At 41.2% G+C, this 22,778-nt stretch overlaps 1 protein-coding gene across 1 annotated transcript in view; it reads left to right on the top strand.

Annotated features, from left to right (window-relative positions):
• LOC138296158 (cystatin-like) overlaps positions 1-16,861 on the top strand; it is a 51,746-nt gene extending 34,885 nt beyond the window's left edge. Inside the window, exons 2-3 of the mRNA XM_069235042.1 lie at positions 12,417-12,530; positions 16,557-16,861. Of these exons, the coding sequence (XP_069091143.1) occupies positions 12,417-12,530; positions 16,557-16,634 (192 nt within the window). The 3' untranslated portion in view covers positions 16,635-16,861. The remainder of the gene's footprint in view (positions 1-12,416; positions 12,531-16,556) is intronic.
• The last annotated feature ends 5,917 nt before the right edge of the window (positions 16,862-22,778 follow it).

The raw sequence follows: 22,778 nt of genomic DNA, 5'->3' as shown, positions 1-22,778 counted from the left end.
ACGCAGACATTTGGGCTGCCGTGAAAGCTACGGCTGATGGTAAGCCCCATCTTAAAGGATTTCCTAACAAATATCATTATCATATGGGAAGTATGCTGAACACTGAAGTTAAGATACCAGGCGTAGGTGTACGAGAAATCCCTAACAAAGATATAAGACCACACTTGATTAAAGATTAAAGCAACGCATGATGGGGTAGCATCCGCACATGCTGGTGTGGCGGCTACAATTTCGATCTTACAGGCCCGTTATTGGTGGCCAGGTCTCTACAAAGAGACTAAGCAGTATGTCCTTTGTTGTGACATCTGTCACCAAATCAAAGTTTCCACTGCCAAATGCCCACCGCAGACACCCTTCTTAATTTCAAACAAACTGTTACAATGTGTGTACTTGGACCACTGTGGTCCCCTAACAGCTGATAGTACATACAAATATATTTTAGTTGCTGTTGATTCATGATCCAGATTTGTATGGGTGAAGCCACAACGCTCGGCTGACGCTTGCACTGGTATTAGAGATTTGCAAGTCTTTATTGGTGCATATGCAGTGCGACCTTCCATTCGGACCAGGGCCCTGCTTTTGCCTCAAGGGCATTCAGGGACACCATGGCTTAGTTGGGGGTCCAACTCCAGTACTCATCTCCATTTCATCCTGGGAGAAATAGTGTCGTGGAGCGATTAAACACAATTTAAAGCAATCCTTAACAGCCAGAGTCTTAGGCACGGATCGTAGTTGGCTTAATCACCTGCATGGAGTCCAGAGACCAATAAATAACCTGCCTGGAATGTCCCTGGGGGGTCGTACTTCATATGAGTGCCTGTTCGGAACTCAAATGTATGTTCCGGATCTTGATGGTCCTGACGTGGAGGCAGCAGAAACACCTTTTGACATAAATGAACATGTCACTGTCTTACAGGAATTGCAACAGTTCTGTGATGATAATTCTTCCAAAAGTGCTGCCTCCACAGGAATTAAGGATGTGCCAGTAACATCTACCGGCTGCATTCCCAGAGTTGGGGATCTTGTACGTGAAAAAGTTGCAGTAAAAAAGGAATTTGGCCCTTTTATCGAGCACCAGTCCCTGTACTAGGGATACACAGTACCAGAACTGTTATTCTACCACCGTTGGCAGGTGCCAAAGAAAATCGTTTTGTCTCTGTTGACAATGCCAAATTACACCATGTGGCCGATCCTGCACAGCCGACCAAGAGGAACATCCAGTAGTTCCCGAATCCCTCTCACTACCTGCGAAGAAGTTCCACTACAACTTGTTTACACCAACACCGACACCTCTCCGAGCTTGGGGAGGGTGGAAGATGATCTTGCATTAGTTCCACTAACGTCAACTAACTTAGAAACATTTGACCAAGTCAATTCAACTTCAAGCCAAACGGATGGTGCTGTCTATAGTGTACCACCGCAGGAAACACCAACTCCACCGCTTACAACGGCTCCGCCAGTTGCACGAACTGCCTATGGTTATTTTGCCGACTTCAACAATGATTTCTCAAACTCATTCGCCTCTTCGACAGCTGATTTGTCAAGTGCACATAATCTAACAAACTGTCTTAATGAAACGTATTTAATTTTTCCATGGAACTATCTATGGCTTTTTCTGACTATCCTAGCCTTTCTACTTTGGATTGGTTTTGTTATTACCTTTTTCTTATTAATACACGGTCATTTTTGTCCTGAAAGATCAACAGTTGAACAGGTGGAGGAGGTTTTGAAACCACATTTTTTGTCACACAAAGTCCGAAGAGATTTATCCTTTGTGAACATTTCCGCAGTGCCAATTCCTGACGTGATTGTTTGGGACAAAGTAATGTTTGATATATATGGTCCCACGGAAATTATTCAAATACTGTATGTGTTCAAATTATCAATGAATGATATGGTGATACCAGGCATTGTATCTGATGATTGGGATGTAAAAACAGTTGATTCTATGATGACAGAATTACAATATTATACTGTCTTTGAAAACAAAGATGTTTACCAATTCAAAGAAAATTATGGTGATATATTTTGCTATAATTATTATGGGCACCACTTCATGCATAGAGCGAGCAGTCCCAAAATGGTATTTAATTATACGCAATGGGAACATTGTCCAACTCCACCATAAGGGAGTTCTAAAATATATTCTGAAAAGTTTGCATATTTTTCTGAGCACAACCAAAAGAATGCTGAGTCATATTACTTTAAGGTACCACCTACTAAGGATATACACATGTTATTCACCAATACAAAATTTATGTATTCGGAATCCTTTGTTTCCCGGCTATTGATAGAAGGCTATTAATACTGGTCGAAATAAATTGATCTAAAAACTGTCTGGGGAACAAAAAATTGGCAAATTAATGGAAAAGAAACATTGTTTAGAGCATGTTTTATTCCTGTTCAAATAATCTTCTTAAATGAAACAGTGCAACAAACGAGTTGTTTAGGCTTAGCAACAATCAGGAACTCAAACATGCCCAGTATACCTGCCCCTGCAAACTTTGACAAATGGCAAAAATACACGAATGCAACTAAAGACGAGCTTGATGAGTGGTTCCAGAATGGTACTTTTAATGCTTCACTGACACGTCCAGGCGGGTGGTTATTGTGGCCAGTAGATACCAATGGGTGTCATCAACGTTTCATTAACTCCTTGGGGGCGTTTTAGGATGAGTAGGCCAGACCCTCGCTATATATCTCTAGAGCATGCAGATATCATTGCAACATAGAGTGTAGGAAAATTATGCCAGCAGTGGCTAAAATCATCCTCACTGAACGTGGTGTGAGAACACCTCAATCTCCTGTCTAACTCCACTGACTTACAAAATTTCTTGTCTGGCCCCAGAACACCACGTAGGAAGCGTTTTTTATATGCAGTAAACAATGAAATATGGAAACTTTCCCAACATTTGCTGCTGCCCGGTTAAGGCAAAGAGATCAGGAAAGTCTAAAAAAGGCATTAGCTGTTGTGGATAATGGGTTTAACACCTTGTCTGACCGAATATATACAATTAACAACATTGTCTCTTCTGCTATAGAAATTATACAATCTGATATGTCTTCCTTATACCATGGACAGAGTCAGATCAGGTCCATTATGCAGTTGGGTTGGACGCTTCAAACATTGAAGGCGGGTCGCATTCCATGGCAGCACGTCAGTGCAAGGGAGATATTTTCTTCTTTTAATCTAACGTGACAACAACAACTAATGGCTAAGAAAGAAGCAACTTATGTCATGCTTAACATTGAGAAATTAGAAAAGTTACCTTTTACCAAGGCCGAAATACCATTGGCTGAGTGGTTAATACATCGGGTTATTCATCTGCCTATTTCAACACTACAATTCACCTCTTGTTTAAAACACATTCCAGTAGGCAGATATGAAAAGCTGGGAGATAGTTACATCCATGAGGTGTGGGAGCTTCCTTTCTCATACAAATGCCTCAATGGCATGAAAGAGGTCTTTCTTAGCGGCAGTGAATGCAAGACTTCAGTCAGCCATTCGATGATTTGTAAACAGCTGTCCTTGCATGGGGCCTATAACACCTCGGCTGCAAACTTGGCTTGTTATCTTAAGGGAGTCCCAGTCCCCTTGATTAGACCTATGTTCCATGTGCTTTTAAACGGCAGCTATGTCCTTCTCAATAATGAAGACTATTGTGGCATGCAGGCCGGAAGAGTTTACGTTGTTTCGGTCTCTAAGGTCATTACATGCTGCGGGAACATACTGTTTCCCCCCACTAAATTTAAGGAGGTAGCTGATATCTGGCCTTACATTGCTACTTCAAACGTGAATTTTGACAAGTTAAGTAGACTCAAGGCTTTATTGTTTCAAAAGCATGTGGCCCTTACATCTACATGCGAGACCTACGCACTTCAAGTGGCAAGGTCATCAGCAGAAATACAGTCCCTGTTAAATATAAACTTTCCGAGACAATTTGGTGAACTTATATGACGAATATTTATTGTGCCCAGCACGACTGGAATGGCACATTTTTTCAAAGCTGTTGGTTCTGGTTTTGTTCACACCTTTTCCTCCATATTCGCTTTGATACCTTCAGCTATCCACTCAATTTTCGGGTAGTATTTTTGGGGGATTTCCGATTACTTTGGCTTTACTAGCTGGCACCCTGCTGTTGCTGTTGTATATGCGCAATGACTGTCCCGCTGCAACGAGGACAAATGACGGCGCTCCCATCAGCGCAGCTGTGTCATGACGTATAATGCAGCATTTTGGAGCAACACTCCTGGAACATTTGGAGTGTGACTGGTCTTTGTCATTCAGAGTAGTTCTGTATTGGGTGCAGCCCGTGTTCGTGTGCCTCTGGTGCTCCTTCGAACATGCACTGGAAGTTTGTCTTTCACAGCATTGCCCCCCAGCAATAGATGCTGACCTGTTGATGTTGTCTCTGGGGGTTCATTACCAGACATGCGCACTGAGGCTGCATTTGCTCCGTGAAGCTAATTATGAGTTAGCCTTCCTGGAGGAAGTTGCCAACAACTCATCAATGGGCACTGCACGGGATGCCGCCTTGGTTGACACTGGGGCTATGGAACACACTTGCTCCTTGATCATTTTTGGTGCGGACTTTCTGGTTCTCTCACCTGCCGAAGTGGAAGATCTCCTGTTCTCCATGGCTCGTACTTAATTTGGAACTTTTCCAAATTGATATTATCATTGAATTCAGTTATAAGCCACATGCTCATGTTTTAAATTTCTAAGTAGTATGCGTGTGTGTCCTTTTAACTTGTCAAAATTGTTCTGGTTTTTATATATATCTTTGGTTGAGGTTTTTTTAGCAAAGAAATTTTAGTTTTGGCTTTCATCCACTTTAACCGACAAGGGGAGGGTGCTGTGTATCCATTTTAGCTATAGCTCCATGCACGTTAGTTTAATACACTAGGCCGCTGTGCACTTTGACCTAGATATATTTTATTTGGCTTCGCATTGTTATTTTTACAATAACCAGTTTTACGGTCTCGTTTTAATTTCTTCTATCTAACTGTTTTGTTTAGCCCAGCACTGTGTTCTCAAACAAGACATTCTTGATCACTCTGTGCTTCAGTCAAGGCTACAGTTTGGTACATTGCCGGTGAACGTGGCAGAAGTTTCCTCTCCAACATTCGTAGAAAATACACATCCTTACATAGGGACATTTTCTTAGAACATTAGCTGTGTTATTATAAAAACACTTCCTAGTCCCATTACAGTTAAGAGGGAGATTCCAGCCAGGGAACCACAACTGTATGCCGATTGCTGAATGCTTCGTTGCAGATGCTAACGCAGACTACAGGCCTTTGCTCAGGTATGAGGGTCGAAGTCTTCCCGGGGAAACCTGAAAGGCAGAATTAGAGCCGAACATACTGTGCTCAAATTATGACTCGGATAGAAAATAGTCTATCGATTCTAGTGGCAATATGATTGCGCTATTCTTATGTTTCACTCTCATCATCACCATTTTATTATTGTCATGTTGTGTTGTTCTGGTTATTGCAGCTCACGCTTTGCTATCTAAAATGCAGTTGTTTTATTAAACCAGACTTCAAAACTCATACTGCTTTTATTGTCATTTATGTATGAGACTGAATTGCGAATGGGAGAACCGGGTGCGACCTGAGTGACCACGACTTCCCTGAGAAGTATGATATGTCATGTGCTCGGCTGCCCAATCATCTCTACCTTTCGGGAGGGACAAGGCACTGCTAGTTAGATGGAGCAAATCCCGGATTTGGATCAGCAGGTGTCCCCCACTGTGGGTCAGACTCAGTCTCCCACACCGTAGACGATGTGCTTATAGGGAAGAAAAGAGAGAATGACAAATAACACGTTGCAGAATTGTTTTACAGATACAAAAAAAAGGACTTATGGCAGTTGTAGTCATTTCAATTTAAAATTAACAGCACTTGGAAAATTGTAAGTTGGGCATTCCTAGTGTAATATATGCAGTGAAGAAGTACACACATTTCCTAAATCATTACTTTGTGAAATATTTTAATAGGTGGGAAAACGCTTAGGCACAATATCTTTGTGATATAAATGAATGGAGTATTGAACCTGTGACCTTAACTACAATAAAGTACATTCACATAAAGAGACCAACAAGCAAAAGCAAGAAATGATCAATAAAGAACAACACGCATATTGACAACATATATTGCCCAGTAGTAAAACAAGAGATAGTATCCTAATGCTACTAATTATATGATAACAATAGATGTGAAAACTTTTAAATTAGGAGTTATCTGTTTTACAAAGGTGCAAAAATCATTATCATCAGCTCATTTAGGAGCAAAAATGACATTTATGTTTAGTGTGACATTCAAACGTGTAACTTACCAGTGTCCATTTCACTAGGGATTCCTATCAAGCCTTCATAATGTAGGATCTGCAAAATCATCTGTTCCCAGGGAAAACGTTTTAAGGGCTGCTGGGAGGACCACCACCACTTCTTTTGGCCTCCAAGTGATTATTGGAGGCCAGGGAACACACTCACCCCAGCAGGTCATTCCACCACTTCCCAAGTTCCTCCTCTGTGTGCAGGCTGTTTGCTATAGCATTCACTGTTTCATCTATACTGGACCACATTTGCCTTTTCTGAGCTATTGTTACATTTTGTACTTTGGGCTCCAAACAATTGTGGCTCTACTATAATGATTTCATCCTAATGACTGACAATTTCCCATCTGTAAAACTGGGATTTCTCCTCCCTGCCATTATGGGTAAATAAAATTGAATGTAGTAGAGGACCCACAACTAAAGGAAAAAGAAAAAACAACTGAAATAATTAACAGAGGGAGAAACAAGAAGTTAACCTGACTTCTGTGTGGTAAATTCAGCAGCAAAATGTTGTTGTGCAGTGGAATGGCAAAGAATCATGGTCTGAAGTGGAATGTGTTTTAGACCTTAGTATGCAGGTATGTTCAATTAGCCAAAATACATCACGTGTGTGCTGCTAGCATCCATCCAACAGTCACAGACATAGTACAATGTTGAGTGGATCCCGCCACAGACTATCGCCTTGCCTTCAGGAAGCTGCTGCTGGAACAATGCCAGCACAATAGTGAAATCTAAATATGCTTAGTGCAATCCCACCACCCTGACTGCAATGGAGTACTGTTAGCCAACAAAGTAGTCTGTGGCGTCACCAGTGGGAAACCGCTTATGTGATGGACTACACTCTGTTGATGTGGACAGGGGTTCGGCCCCCATACATCTAAATGCGATGTTCAGAATTCCATCAGCTAATGGAATACTTGAAGCTTCCACCATGGCGGGATGAGGGAACTCCTGTTAAGACCAAAATCAGGCCCTTAGCCTTTTTATATATTACTGCTGATAACCCTGCCCGATGCACTGAGGTGATCATATCTGGTAGCCTAGCAAAGGGTGGCCACAAAAGTAATCATGCCTTTCATGGTCACTATTGCAACCCTAATTACAGTAGCTCAGGGTTAATTTCATTAAACAAGGGGCTTTTATTACAGAAAAGGTGGGGGACCCCTGTAGTATTTTAATGTAACTCGAAGTAGCTGTAAGCGCTTTTTTTCTCAACTCGTATTACATCAGTTTATACTCTCCCCTTTTTCCATACCAATCATTACCACTTTAAAGTAGCAAATTTATATTTATATTCAAATTTTGATCTTATAGATTGGAAATGAATTAACAAATGCACGCCACCACATATAAACATTTCCCTGTCAACTTTACTCACAAATTTAGCAATTTCCAGGTATCAAAGAAGGATATCTGGAAACTGGTTACCTGAGACCAGCATTCAAATAGGAAGACTTTTAAGATTAAGGTGTGTTTTATATTCATTGTATACTTAAGTTCTTTGAAACTGCTGCAAAGGAGTGGTAATAACAAATATGGTGCAGAAAGCTAGCCTCTGACCTTGCCATACAATTTAAGCATTCTGTGCCACAAGCAGAAGAATGGGAGAACAGCTGTTAGACATTCATGTGGGTAAATGAGTAAAATAAAGATGTGAGCATTACTCATTTTAAACCTATAATTTCCTCCTTCCCTGTCTTCCACATCCAAGCCCTTAGGTTTAGTGCTTAATATGTAAAATAAAGAAGGTCAGTGCTCAAAGTGCTGCTCAGGAGCATGGTCTGGCTGTGCAATGTCAGCACGCTGAATACAAAGGTTGGTAGTAATGAATCTACCCCAGGACTCTTCAATTCACTGCCAGACAATGTTGCCCCTATGTATCACTTTTGCAGGGTCCTGCTTTCTCACTATATGGTGTTTTTTTCATTTTTCTCTTTCTTCTTCTTCCCTGTTTGTGTATTTTTCCTTCTCTTTCTCTCAGGAAATTTCTGATTCAGAAAAATGAGCGCCAGACCCTGAAAATGAGTGCTGATGTTCCCACTGGTAACCGGCTATAAGGCAAATTGCTTCAGAGATGCAGCCTCTCCCCAACTACTTTATGCATTGAAAATACTCCCCAGCTAATACAAAAACTATTTCTACCCTGTTAGTTCTTCTGCTTTAATAACCCTACACTCTTCACTATGAACGTCCTATAATACACAAGCATTGCACATGAAAAGGAAGACAACAGGGGAATGCATAATTGGGATGATAAATTCATGGACTTGAAATAATGAAGAATACTGTAATCAGGCCATAAGACATGATTCAGAGTATTAAGCCTGTCAGTCTTAGGGAGGTCTTCCCCCAAATGCTTACCTCCCTCCTGTTCTTTTGCTGATCTCGTTTTTGCTGTCCGTAGGAGTCTGCACACTTTACCACTGCTAACCAGTTCTTAAATGCATGTACTCCCTCCTTAAAACATGGTAATATTAGCTTATCCCCCACTGGAATATTTAATTTACCTGTAAGTCCCTAGTAAAGCTACACTAGATGTGCCCAGGGCCTGTATATTGAGCGCTCCTTGTAGGCCTGCAGTACTGATTATGTCACCTACTTAAGTAGCTGTTTAAACATCTCAGGCTGGCATTCCAGCCTGTGTGTGCAGTTCTAAGCTGTCACTTTGACCTCGCAAAAACCTTCCTTTTCAATATAGGGTAAGTCAGTGCTTAATTTGTAAATAAAAACGTGCCGGTGCTCAAAGCCCTCCTCTTAAACACGTGGCTGCTGCAATTAAATGTGGGAGCATGGAATACTGAGGCAGCATAATCCTGAAGCCATCTAGGGCCTCTTCAATCCATTTACACTCACCCCCTGCCCCTCCAGCTCACTCCTGCAGCTGTCTTCTTTCTCCCATTGTGACGCTTTTTCGTTTTTCTCTTCCTCCGTCTTTCCCATATGTGTCTTTTGCTCGCAGCAAACGGTTGGGGCAGAAGAATAAGCTCTGGCCCTCAAAAATAAGTGCTGGTGCTCAGCACCGGAAACAACAAGCTCAAATTAAGCACTGGGGTAAGCCCTGGGCAGCTCAGAGGGCAGGGTGCAGTGTATTTAAATGTAGGACATATTCATTTAAGTTTCATATGTCCTGGTAGTGAAAAACTCTTAAATTCGTTTTTCACTACTGCAAGGCCTACCTTTGTTTGGTGTCTTTGGACTTGTAACAAAAAATCTTAAATTACGGTGAAGTCAGTTTTAAACTATAATTGTGAAAATGGCACTTTTAGGAAGTTGGCATTTTCCTGCCCTAGCCATTTAGTGCCTGACTGAGTGTAGTTGACAGTTGTGCTATGCGTATTCCTCCTTAACTGCCACACAAAATAGGGAACTTAGGGGTGCCTGGATGGGCCATCACTGGCAGAATGGGAGGAAGAAGCTGGGCATGGCCCCACTTACACTTGAATAGGGTGTTTCCTGCCTCCACACAAAGGGCTGCATACTAGAAATTCTCCCCCACTTTAAAGACACAAATGAGTATATATACTGGATCTCAGACATCAGCTCTTCCGTACACTTCTGGACTTGTGGATACTCTTCCAGGAAGAAGGACTGCTGTTTTGTTGAAGGACTGACACTCTTCTGGACTGATGCTCTGCTGGTCTATTGCCTTACTGTGCTGCTACCTTGCTGTGCTAACCTGCTGCCCTTTTGCCTGGGTGAGAATGACTAGACCTGTATCTCTTGAACACAGAACACCAGAGTAACTCCAAGGGCAAGTTGGCTGACCTCCTGACTTGAGTCTCAGGGACAGAAGGCTCCAACATCCTTGACCCAGAACTTGACTCTTCTATCTGTGATTCAACACTTCCAAGTGGTGCCACCCCAGTCCTTGACCCTTGGAAGCGGGCCTAAGGTGCTCTGCCAGCCTTAGTGGATCCAGTAGAACAGATGCATCTCATTTGCTATGCGGCACAACCAAGAGCAGAACTGACACGTCATTGCTACTGCATCGATCATAACCACCACAAAGACCCTCACCACATTGCAGCTCGTTGCCACATCTAAACCTCCACTGCAGGACACATCCATGGTCCACGCCCTTTCTTCCTTCTTTGATAGCAGCCTCAATGACAACGCTGGACTCCACATCACAGCCTTGGAGCGCCTCAGAACTGGCACATAGCCCCATGGCGTGGCACATCCTCAACTTTGCATTGCAAGCCCTTGTATACAGGATCCTCGATAACGAAGCAGGACCCCGCTCCACAGCCTTGCTGCATCTTGGGACTGACATTTATCTTTGGCTGCTCCATGCGTCTTTGATGCATATACTCACAATGCTCCCCACATCAGGATTTCAGGTACTTTGGGCCAGATTTACATGGCCCTATTGCCACCGGAGCTTCACTTTTAGAGACAATCCGGTGGTGCTATGCACTGCGCTGTATTAACAAGGTGGTATTATGTCACTTTTTGTGGCTTAATGCCACCTTGTTAATATGGCCCCTTTACACGCAACACTGTACGTGGAAGGGGCATGCAATGGGTGTTGCTGTGAGTTTGCCGCAGCAACACCAATTGCATTTTGACACTGCCCCAGATTTACAAGTTTTTGTAAACCTGAGGCAGTGCCAAAATTTAACTCCACCCTGGGGATTGGCATTAGCATGGCTCAACAATGAGAAATGCTTTCATTTCTCCCCGCTTTTTGCTCTTTCTATGTGTTCTGCATTCTGCAGCACACGTAGAAAAAGCAAATCGCCATTGAAGATAGTTTTTGTGCAGGAAGGTGTCCCTTCCTGCACAAAAACAATCTCCCCTGCAGCGATCCGTGCACCATGGGGCAAGGTTGGTTGCACTGGCACTCTGCAGCAAATTTAGTGCCGGCACCGGGGGGCAACACAGGGGTGTGCCATATTCTATTAAATACAGCGCATCCCTGTGTTTTGAAAATGATGGAGCGTGGTGCTGCCAACTTTGGCGCAAAATAGCGCTCTGTCATTTTCTAAGAAATCTGGGCCTTTGTTCAGCAGGCCTAACAAGATTCCTGCAGCTGACCAGCAATTCATTGTGGTCTGCCAGAACTTGTGACTTTGTCCAGGTCCAGCATGTCCAGGTAGCCATAGTGTGCCCTTTAGCCTTTTGGCTCTATTTTTCCTAAAATCTTTTAAACTGAGCATCTCTAGCTCTACTAATTGGATTTTTGTTGTTTAGTCTTACTTTAGGTGTTAAAAATGCTCTATTTTTCTAAACTGGTGTTGGATCCTTTTTGTAATGTGTTTCCCCAATGTTACTGTTTGAAGAGTTGCACAAATACTTTACACATTGCCTCTGGGTTAAGCCTGACTACTTTGTGCCAAGCTACCCAAGGATTAAATACAAGTTAGTTTAGGGTTTGCTTGTGACTTCACCCTGAGAAAATTGTAGTTACTGCATGAGAAGGATTTCTCACCCCTCAAGCAGTAAGCCAATTTCTTATACACATTATGAGCTGAGAGCCAATATGCAGAAACTGCAAAAATTAGTCATACATTTAGATAATGTTTCTGTATATGTCATTTTCATCTCATAAATAATATATAATACAAATAGGTATTAAAATGAAACGTTTCACATTTTAGTTTTACGTAAATTGTAACTCACTGACCTTTCTCACTCTATCAGAACACAGCAGCTATGGTCACTCCTGAGTTGCAAATCTCTGTTTCTCAATACAACCATTTAGACAACTACGCTATCTTGCTTAGCAATGTGAAAATGTATTTATGAGTGTTAATTGCAGCCAACTACTTTATGATCCTGCAGATGATATTTACTGTATGTTTGAACTTATTTCCCAACCTGATTAGTCTCTCATTCCACAGACTGTGTATCACATTATACTGGCAATTAAATTGAACTTTCCTACCAATTGCAAGACCTAAATCATTTCTGATGACTAGTGCCTCTTAATTTTTGCCATGTTGGACTCATCCTTGTGTGTACTTTGACACTGGACATTCTCAGCGCTCTTTCACCTTCTTGGTCAACGTTGAGCACAATAATACAGCTATAAATAAATAAATTATATTTACTGCATTGTTTGTATATTTTGCAGATTGTCAGTGGGGCTAAATATGAAGTGAAAGTTGTGACTGGGCTAACATCATGTTTGAAAACAGACCCTGAAAATGAAGTTTGCTCATTTCATGCATCACCGGAATTGCTACAGGTACAGTAAGGACATTTTACAAAAAAATAAACAGTAGAAAGTAAAGACTTTACGTTGTCCTAGAGGTAATTGTAGAGTGCAAGCCTGATACTTTCATAGCCTTGAAGATGCTGTGGCTCCCTGAGGCCCCCTGCCCTTGATCACCACCAGCCTTTTCATGGCGGTGAAACCGCCATGAAAAGGCTGGTGGAGAACAAGGTTGTAATCAGCAGGGTGGTGCTGACTTGAGCGACACCCTGGCTGATCACAACCAAGACCGCTGACATTCCATCAGAGATCCTGGCACAGACGGCCACCCCCTGGCGGTTGGACTGCCAGGATCATAATGTGATGGTCAGACCGCCACAGCCATGGCAGTCCCACTGCCACCGCGCATCTGGCGGTCTTGAGACTGCCAGGCTCGTAATCAGGCCCTAAGTAAGGCCAACAATGACGATTCTTTATTTTTGGGGCATAGTTCATTTTAGGCAACAATTGGTTGTAATCAAGTTGTAAGTGTGTACACTGAGTAGCCACTCCGTAACCATTTGCACTACATTATGCCTCTGCCAGTCATGATGTATGCAAAGGGGGTGTTCCCCCGTTAGGGGAGCCGGAAAAATGGCATAAGGAAATCTGTGAGATTTCCTTGTGCCATTTTGTACGGCACTGATAAACGCCTGCTCAGGAGCAGGTGTTAAAAGGGGGTTTCCATTCTTTAGAATGGGGCCCTTTGTACTCTGCAGGAGTAGCGCTAATATTTTGGTGCTACTCCTCCTGCAGAATACATCAATAGCGTTATGAGAAATGACACTATTGCCCCCTACCCTGTGCCATGGTGCGGCGTATTTTAAATACGTTGCACAGATGGTGGCATTATGGGGGTGCTAAGGTGTGCAGGGAAAGTGGGGCTGCACCAAGTGTGGCTCCACTTTCCATAAATCTGGTCCTAAGTGTGCCAACTTTCTAGACTGCAAATTCTGGGGAGTCCATGGGTTTCGCTTCCTTGGCGGGGACCGACATTTTCAACAAGCTTCAGATGGTGACGATCTCACTGCTGAGCTCACAGGTTGTAACATCTGCAGCATTCCTTTTGTATTGTGAAGGAGGAGTGCTGCAGAAGTCTTTCTTTGGGGGACCCAACTAATTTATCTGCCTTTCTGATCACACAGGGCACCTAAGTGTTAACCTTTTTTCAGAAAGGACCTTTGAGACCCTCTATGAAATCTTTTTGGCCTTAATAAGTCCATTTGCCATGATGATGACTATTTCAATCACAATGGGGTTGAAACATAGTTGACTGTGCAACATTTGAATCAGGAATGAAATTATACTATTGTTGTGAAAACTTGTTTAGGAGGCATTATTATCTGGGCCACAACCCTGTTTTTTGTGTCTTTTACCATTGAAGCCCTGTGGACTGGCATACTATGGCACTGTAAACTGGGTGTTAAGTACATCCTTTTCTGCACTGCACTTTCAGGATAGTGAGGGCAAGCAATCCAACATTTCTTAGGGAGGTAGTATTGGGGTAGAGACTCAGAACTCAAACTGTCAAACAACAGACAAAATAAGTACTGTCAAAGCCAGTGCTCTTCTTTGTAAAAAGAATAGTACCTTAATCACATACGAGAATGTAATGCTATACCTTGAAAATGTTAATCAACTACACACTTTAAGACAGGTACCACTGGATTCTAGATACACAAAATAATTTGGGTATAATTCTGGCACAGGTGCAAATTTTCTGTCATAGGGTGCAAACAGCTTCCTTGGTCTGTGATCTGTAAGTCATACTACTAAGGTTCTGCAGGTTTCAAGTCTGGCACCACCCCCATAATCTGTCATTACCAGGAATCTTCAATCACTTTCATAGCAAAGTCAACACTGGTCCTCCGGCCTTTACCAGATTCCAAGTATGTCACATTTGCGCTGCCTGACAACTGCTGGGGCCATAGGCTGACTTGGATCATTTGCCTTGTGGAAGCTCATAGGAAGTTGGGAAGACCCTCTTCAAAATCAGGTTGACACTGTTATACTCATGAGTTCAGTTTGCTTCTTCTGGGCTTCCCATATTCTTGGCACAGTGACAGGGCTTTTCCTCTTCAGGCAGTCTCCCTCATTCAGTATCGGGTCGCCTTCGCTCCTCTTGGCAGGTCAAGCCATAAGCAAACCCACGGATCTCCAGAGAGATGCACGTACTTAAGCTACCTCTGGAAGACTGGCCATCCAAGACACCAGACCTAGATCTCAGCAGTCCTTCGCTTACTCTGCAGAACACTCACTCTCTTGGTCAAAGAAGAACTTGGAATTGTACCCAAGTGGGAGGGTTTTGTTCCCACAATTATTCACGTTTTCCAGACAGAGGATGTTGATCCCATTTTCAATATCCTGGTACTGTTTTGATTGGCTCCTTTTCAAAGTTCATGTTTCCTTCTGTGGAGCAGAGACATATTTTGTCAAAGATGATGGCTTTCACAGCAAGTAGTGATGAAGCTGGCTGTAACTGAAGAACCTAAAACATGAGCATAAATAAGTTTGAAAACGCTCAGCTCTGAAAGCTGTCATTAGCCTTCTGGAGTAGCAATCAGGAGACAAAGGGCCTCATTATGAGTGTGGCAGTCCGACCACCCAATAACGACCCTGACGGGCAGACCGGTAAGGGTTCCTGATGTGGTGATGGCGGTCAGAGTTGTACTCAGCCAGGGCGGCGCTGAAGTCAGTACCTCCTGGCTAATTACAACTCCCCTCACCGCCAGCCTTTCCATGACAGTTTCATTAACATGGAAAGGCTGGCACTGAAGGTGTGCTTGGGGCTGCAGGTGGGCCCCTGCACTGATGGGCAGTTAAGGAGGCCCCCCTGCCCAGAACTGTCAAAATGGGCACTGTCTGCTTTGCAGACAGTGCACATTCCAAGGGTGCTGGGCGCCCCCTTCTTTGCTTTCACTTTCCCACTACCAACCCAATTGGCAGTACTCCCAAATAAATAATCTTCAAACCCTTGCTAACATGTCACAATTGAATAAGTAAAGTAGCCCAGTCTTAATCCTCCTACACTTCATTGCATGACGCTACACTCAGCTCAGGTATGCAAATAACTCCAATCCACTGTCTCTGCAGGCTGTATCTCAGCCTCCATCTTGTGCTGTGTTTTACCAGGTGTATCTAAATTGTATGCCACTGGCTTCTGCAGCCTCACACTCACAAACAATATGGAGCTCTGCTACCAGTCACCAATAATACAACAACCATTACAGGCATACAGGAATGTCAGTTCATGGCCTGGGAATTACTTTCAAGTGGACCTTTACAGACAAGAGGCTTGTAGGCACCATACGTATCCCTGAACAGAAAAAAGGCCTCCTTAGTACTATCAATCAGAAAAAATGATACTCCGCTACCACCACTTGATGACCAAGGACACACACAGTAGTGCCATGTTGACAAGGGAACATGTTTCCTGTGTCCCTCAACAATAAAGAGGTAGGATCCAGGTCACAGAACCATGATGAAAGCCTATACCACACTGCACTATTTGCTTGTTGTGTGCGCTAGGCCAAAAAAATTCAGGACACCACAAAAATTGCACCTGGGATCACTCAGAGGTCTGGTGCAAGCCTATAACAAAATGAATGGGACATCCACGTTCCAACTGTTATTCTGTCCTTATTAAGGCTTACTGTTGGTATTACACGGTTGGTCAAATATCAGTATATTTACTTTGAGACAGACCTGCAATTTCAATATAACATTGTTTCTTTCACCACATGGACTGAAAACCCCTCGTTTTATTTTTTCTTCTTTTACAAGTGATATATCAGAATTTTAAAATGTTTTAAAATATCTGTAATATGTATATAGTTTAGACTTCCTTAGGTGTATAGCATTAGTAATAAGGGACCAAGGGTGATAAAAATCAACATAACCGAAAACAAAACCCAGAACCATTGTTTCCTGTTATGCCCGTGTAACGGAAGCATTGCACTGCTAAATATGACAATGTGCTTACTTTCTTGAACGTGATGATTGTATTTATTTCTCCCTTAGCGATCCACATGCATCTTTAATGTGTTAACCGTTCCATGGCTCAAGAAGGTTGAACTGAAGAGCAAACGATGTCAATAATTGATCTCTGCATCACTCAGAAAAGAAAGAAACACTATCTGCTACCACTTCTGATATACTCAATGAGCAGAATAAAAATCACTATTTTCGCCCGAAGATAATAAAATGTCTAATACTGTAAACTTGTTTGTCAATCGGTAATTTTCTGCTTCTCCTGAAAACCGTGAACTGTAATGTGTACTCATTTTCTCAGGAAACATATTAAAAAGATTTCTACCTTATCGCAACCATTTCTGATTGTGCAGATTCAGTTTGAAAAGTGGCATATTCTTGAAGTTTGTGTTATAAGGTGCCTACTGTTAGGTAACAGACTTTATCTTGGTGCCTAATCATGATCTATCATTTTTGCCAGTTGTCTGAGCTGAGTAAGATTTGTTACAAGTTGCAATGTCTTTCATTCACACACTTGATTGCTAGTAATGCAGTTTTCACTTAGTAGAGTGTTGTCTGTTGGTTGTCGAGTTCTATACTAGGGAGCTGCATAGTTAAGTCAGGCATGCAGCCTCTACCAAAATCTGTAAAAATGAAGTCAGTGAATAGGGTGCTCAATGGTTATGGGTTTCCCCATGTTTTAATCTGGTTTTCGTGTCGTGCCTTGCTCCCCAGGTGTCTCTGCCTGAGGCTTCCTGCTTTACTGACTTTATCTCCTTTCTCTGTGTGTGTCTTCTAGTCAGTGTCCGTGTCTGTGGCTCTTTGCAATGTAGTCTGTATTCTTGCTTTGCTGCCCTCATGCTTGTGTCGGTGGCTCAATGTCCCATCCAAATGAGAAATTTACACCCAAATGGAGCAATATTTAGGAATCAATGACATACTGTTGGTGCATACAATATCGAAACAAAACTAAATTGGAAAATAAATATTGTCAACGAAAATATCTATTTCCCACACCTAACTAATAAAACACAACTTTTGAGAAAAGAAATATAATTGTTAAAATTTTTGATTTTTACATCTTAAAACACAAATATTGGAAACAAAAATATTGTCACCTTTAGATAAATATATATGTCAAAAATATCAATTCAAACAATATCAACTAAAATAATAAATTAATAAATAAAAAACAGCTTTTTACATAAAATAATTATTTAAAATATATATAAAAAATTCTAAAATTTCAAAATAAAAATAAATATATTACATCATCACAATATTTACAAGTCACCCCAATAATATATATAACTAAATTCATAACAATATTACAAGAAATATTTCCATTAAATACAAACATTTAAACAACTTAAATGCTAATATATTTCTATTTTTAAAATAAGTTATAATCCACACTATAAAACTATACATCAAACATTCTAAATCAAACCAAAATTAGCTTTTACCATAAAAGGACATAACTGCAAAAAATAATCAAATTAAAATAAACTAACAGATAAAATCAAACTCTAAACAATGTTAACAAACACTATCATATAAACAATTACATCAACAATGTAAAAGGCACACTAACTTTATCAACTAAATATTTCAAACAGAATAAAAACAGCAAGACGATGAAGCTGCTGTATTCTCTGACCAGACCCCTAGAGCAGAATTATGCACCTCACCAACTACCTAACCAAGTAAGTAACACTTATATTTAAACTAAAATAAACTTGCAAATAAACTTAAAAAACATAAAATAGCAAATAATTAGCAAAACTCTCTTTAATGTCTATCTCTTTACATGTACTTCCTAAAAGAAAGCAATACAACTTCGACAAGTGATAATCTGTCATAAAATAACACCTGTTACAAACCAGGAAAAATATACACAGACTTAAGTATAAATAAATTATTAAAAATATAAACTCACCCCAATAGCAAGTAAAAATAAACCTAACTGTGTCAACCTCTAGAAAGTACCAACACATAGACATTTAAAATGAAACTGACACATTTAAAAAAAAAAAGAAATCACCTGCTCTTCATTATAATATCCCCAACAGGAAAGCTGCAAAACAGTGTGAAACATCTAAAGAGAACATATGTATAAAACTAGAACTAGTTGTGTGTTTCCATAAGTAAATAACAAACATATAAAGCTTTATAAATTGTATTTATTTATACTATTACACTACTTTCAGAAACAATGACAGAGACAAACACATTCATAACATCCCACAAAGAAAAGCAATTAGTAAGTCACATATGTTACACCTTCAACCAAGTAAGTGCATTGAGAGAAAATGTGAATTGGAACTGTACCACATGTTATTCTAATGCATGGAATGGGAGTGCCCCCACAAAATATGATGTTGTAATTCATGTAAGGGAACACATCCTCCCCAAATGTGACAGAAATAGAAATAAGGGAGGTATTGCAGAATAAAAGAGAAGCAAGCCCTAGCTCCCAGGAACCGACAACCGAAATCCCAAAATATATACTCCCTAAGGTCAACAAACACATCACTGGCTGCCTACCATTTCTACCTACTACAAAATGTTTAATTGCACAATCTAAAAAAGCCACAAGGGATACACTTCCTGCCCCTAGAAAATATAGAGACATAGAAATAAATCAAATCATACTTTATTTCGACCATAGGTCATAAAAGTTACACATAAAATAGTAGAAAAAGAAAGTGCATTCATTATCATTGTGTTTTGCACACCACCAAGCTGACTTAAAATAGAGTTTAGAATAAAAATAGCTTCTCAAAGGGCATAAACACTGGCAATAAAAAGTCAGTCATAGACCGTGGCCTACTATAGTCCACCATTATTCGCGGTACATAACTTTACATTTAGGTGCCAAGGTTTCTAAAACATCTGCATCGCAATGTTATAATAGTGCAAGTATTTAAAAGCCAACAAAACAATAAAAAGTGGTTACAGATTCTAATTTTCCAAGATAATACCATCATCAAAGTAAAAACAAGTAGTCAGACCCAAAATCTAAAATACTTGGTTGATGTTAAAAAGTGATACAATTTCATAATAATTTAAATAACATACTTTGGCAAAATTAGCCTACTACCTGCACAACCATAGAAGCAAGGAAACTGGGGGACAAGATTTGCCAAAAAACAACAACCAGAAAACCCTTAATTTAAGCACGATCAAATCATTAGAGACACATGCACAATGTGGCAGAAAACTTATATCATAACTTAAAACAGATATCGGATTCATAATAAAATGGCACGAATACCAAACGAGTGCAGAAAAATAACACTTGATAGCTAACACTGGTGATAAAATAGCAGAAACACAGGATGATTACCTGCATATTGTCTGAAAAAAAAACAATCTGTTCCAAAGCCCTGTCCAAACCACATGGTCAAATAGTTCCTTTCCCATAATACAGGCTTAACACTGTAACCTGGAACTGTAATAGCCCTATGGCGAATGGACCAAACTGCTGACAAGTATTTAGTAACTGCACTTACTACCAGTGTGGACGGGTCATATTTGCAAATTCTGTATTAGCACGGTCGCATAAACACAGAGCCTTGCACAACGGGATAATCCATTTTTCCCATGGACTCTTATATAGGGGACAGAAAAAAGCACATGCTCGGTTGACTCCAAGCATAAATTGCAATTTATGCATGTATTGGCCTCAGAACTGTTCTGTGACCATCGGGCAGTGAAAATGTTAACTGGTAAAATACCGTATCTAAACTGAAGGAATAGGGCGTGAGCACGTGCAGGTTTAGGGAGATCAAGGAATTGCTCAGGCCATGGCTCCTGTTTAACGAGAAAAAAGTCTGATGTTAGACGACCCACCCTGTTACTATGAAGGATCTGCTCGTTGGCCTTCTCCCAATATCTCAGTTTGACCAGTGAAATAGTGTTAGCTGGGATCGACTGGGGCCTCTCCCATTATTGGGGGAAACCCAAGTCATCCGAGACTAATTTCATCTCCCTCAGCCAACTGACCTTTTTCCAGCTACATTGATTCCTTTTAAGGTCTTTGATTGCCTCGCAAAAAGTTCCAGTTCCTCTGTCCACCAAAGGCGGATCCAATATAGGAGAGGCTTCAAGTCCGCTACATCTTTATTGCTATTCATCCCTAGATCTAGTCTAAGGGGGATCATCGGGGTGCCCTTCCCCATCCTTGCTATATGTCTGAAAAAAAACGTTCTCTTTAATTTGTATGGCATCCAGCTGTTTTTGAAAGCCCCATAGCTCTGCACCATACAGTGCAGCACCCCAGATCTGGACTTTGTAGATTTCTGCAATGGAGTTTATTGGGGGCTAACTACAGCTCTGGCTTTACGTCCCAATGCCCCTCCTCTTTGGCATATGATATGTGCTCCTTTTCTGATATGTGCATCCCATCTACCTGAGTCCATCAGCCTGATCCCCAAATAATTAAACTTGTTGACCCTTTCCAATGGAATAGAATTCATTAATATACTGACTTTCACTCTCTTCTTTTGCGAACTGCAGACCATAAACTTAGTTTTCCAGACATTGACCTCCAGACCAAAGTCTCTACAAAATAAACAGAATTGGTCAACCAGATTTTGCAATCCCAAGGGTCATTTTGCCAAGATTATGGTATCATCGGCATAAAGCAGTACTGGGATTTTCCTGCCTGCCAATCTAGATGAGTCGTTATTACAATTTCTTAAATACTTAATACAGTTGTTTATATATAGAAGAAAAATGGTAGGGGCAAGGACACAACCTTGCCTTACTCTTCTCTCAATGATAACTGTGTCTGTTAGTTAGTCATCCTTGCCACTCCTGATTTGGGCAAAAGTGCCTTAATGAAGTCAGACAATAAGGGTCAAAAGGCCTTTAGGGACTCCCATGTTGGTCTGTGTCAGCCATAATTTATTCCTGGGTACCAGGTCAAAGGCCGCTTGAAGATCAATGAAGGCAACATATAGATTTCTACCTCTGATATCCACAGTCTGCCATTTAGTTGCCAAAAACCTCAGGACTTGATCTATTGTACTAACCGCAGGTCTAAAACCTGCCTGTAAATTGGAGATGGCCCCACTGTAATCCACTCTTCTAAATGAAACAAAATCTGCTTCACAAAACGTTTTAGAAGGTTATCTAGTAGGCTTATTGGACAATAATTAAAAGGATTGCAGGGATTGCCTTTCTTAAAAAGGGGAACTATCTCAGCTCCCCTCCATGTGCAAGGAATGGGTGTTCCTGCGGCAACTGCATTACACACCTTGTTCAGATAAGAGGCCCAGATATCGGGGTTTGATTTATAAAGATCGCCAGGTATTTTATCGAGACTCGAGGCCTTTCCCCACTTGAGGGAAGCTTTTGCTGCCTTAGTTTCGGCTAGGGAAAACTTAATTGGAGGGACACCGATTTCCCTAATGCTGATCAGCTCCATAAGATTAGGTTGATTTGCCCATGAGTAAAGTGACCCAAAATGATTTACCCATACTGCCAGGAGGATCAAAGTACCAGGCAAGGGCCGGGAATCACCACTGTAATTTGAAATCAGCTTCCAAAACTTAGAGGCATCATTAGCTCTTGCAGCCTCCTAAAGAGCAACCCATCATTTCTCCTTCCAACTTCTTTGTGCCTTAAAAAGTTCCCGCCTATAGCTCTCTCTTGACTGTCTTATTGGCTCTCTTATCCCCTTTTTCAGGTCCCTCAATAATTTGTGCTTGGCTTCCCTACATGAATGGTTGAACCACCTCTCGCTACACCTGTTTCTTGTTTCAGCGACAACTTCTTTAGTAAAACATTTTTTAAGGAGTTGAATAATTCCATATGAACAGCCAGGAGCCTATTATCATCCTCAAATAAATGGAGCATATGTTCCGTTTGATCTGGCAAAAGGCTGTATATTGATGAAAGGGAGCCTAGAGAGGAATTGACAACATCCCACTTGACATTCCGTTTGTTATTTGTCATGGTAAGCTGCTGCAGATAGTCCCTGGAATCAGGGGCCTATATTATGGGCAGTAGACCCCTAATAGATAGAATCAATGGTCGTGGTCAGTTTCTTCATGTTCTTTTACTACCAGATCGACCATATGCCCCCACAAATGAATGTCTAATAGAAGGTAATCAATATAGCTCCTATAAGCTCCACATCTGAAGGTGGGGGAAGGTTTAGCATCTGAGCAGGAGCGACCATTACAAGCACGGAGACCATATGCAAGTGTAATATCAACAATTTGGTAAGCTGTTCGGCTCATTCTGAGACTTTTGTTCATTACT

The sequence above is a fragment of the Pleurodeles waltl genome, chromosome 5 (genome assembly GCF_031143425.1).
Source record: "Pleurodeles waltl isolate 20211129_DDA chromosome 5, aPleWal1.hap1.20221129, whole genome shotgun sequence".
Lineage (NCBI taxonomy): Eukaryota > Metazoa > Chordata > Amphibia > Caudata > Salamandridae > Pleurodeles > Pleurodeles waltl.
Note: the sequence above shows the minus strand (reverse complement) of the source record. Positions and strands in the feature narration are given on the sequence as shown.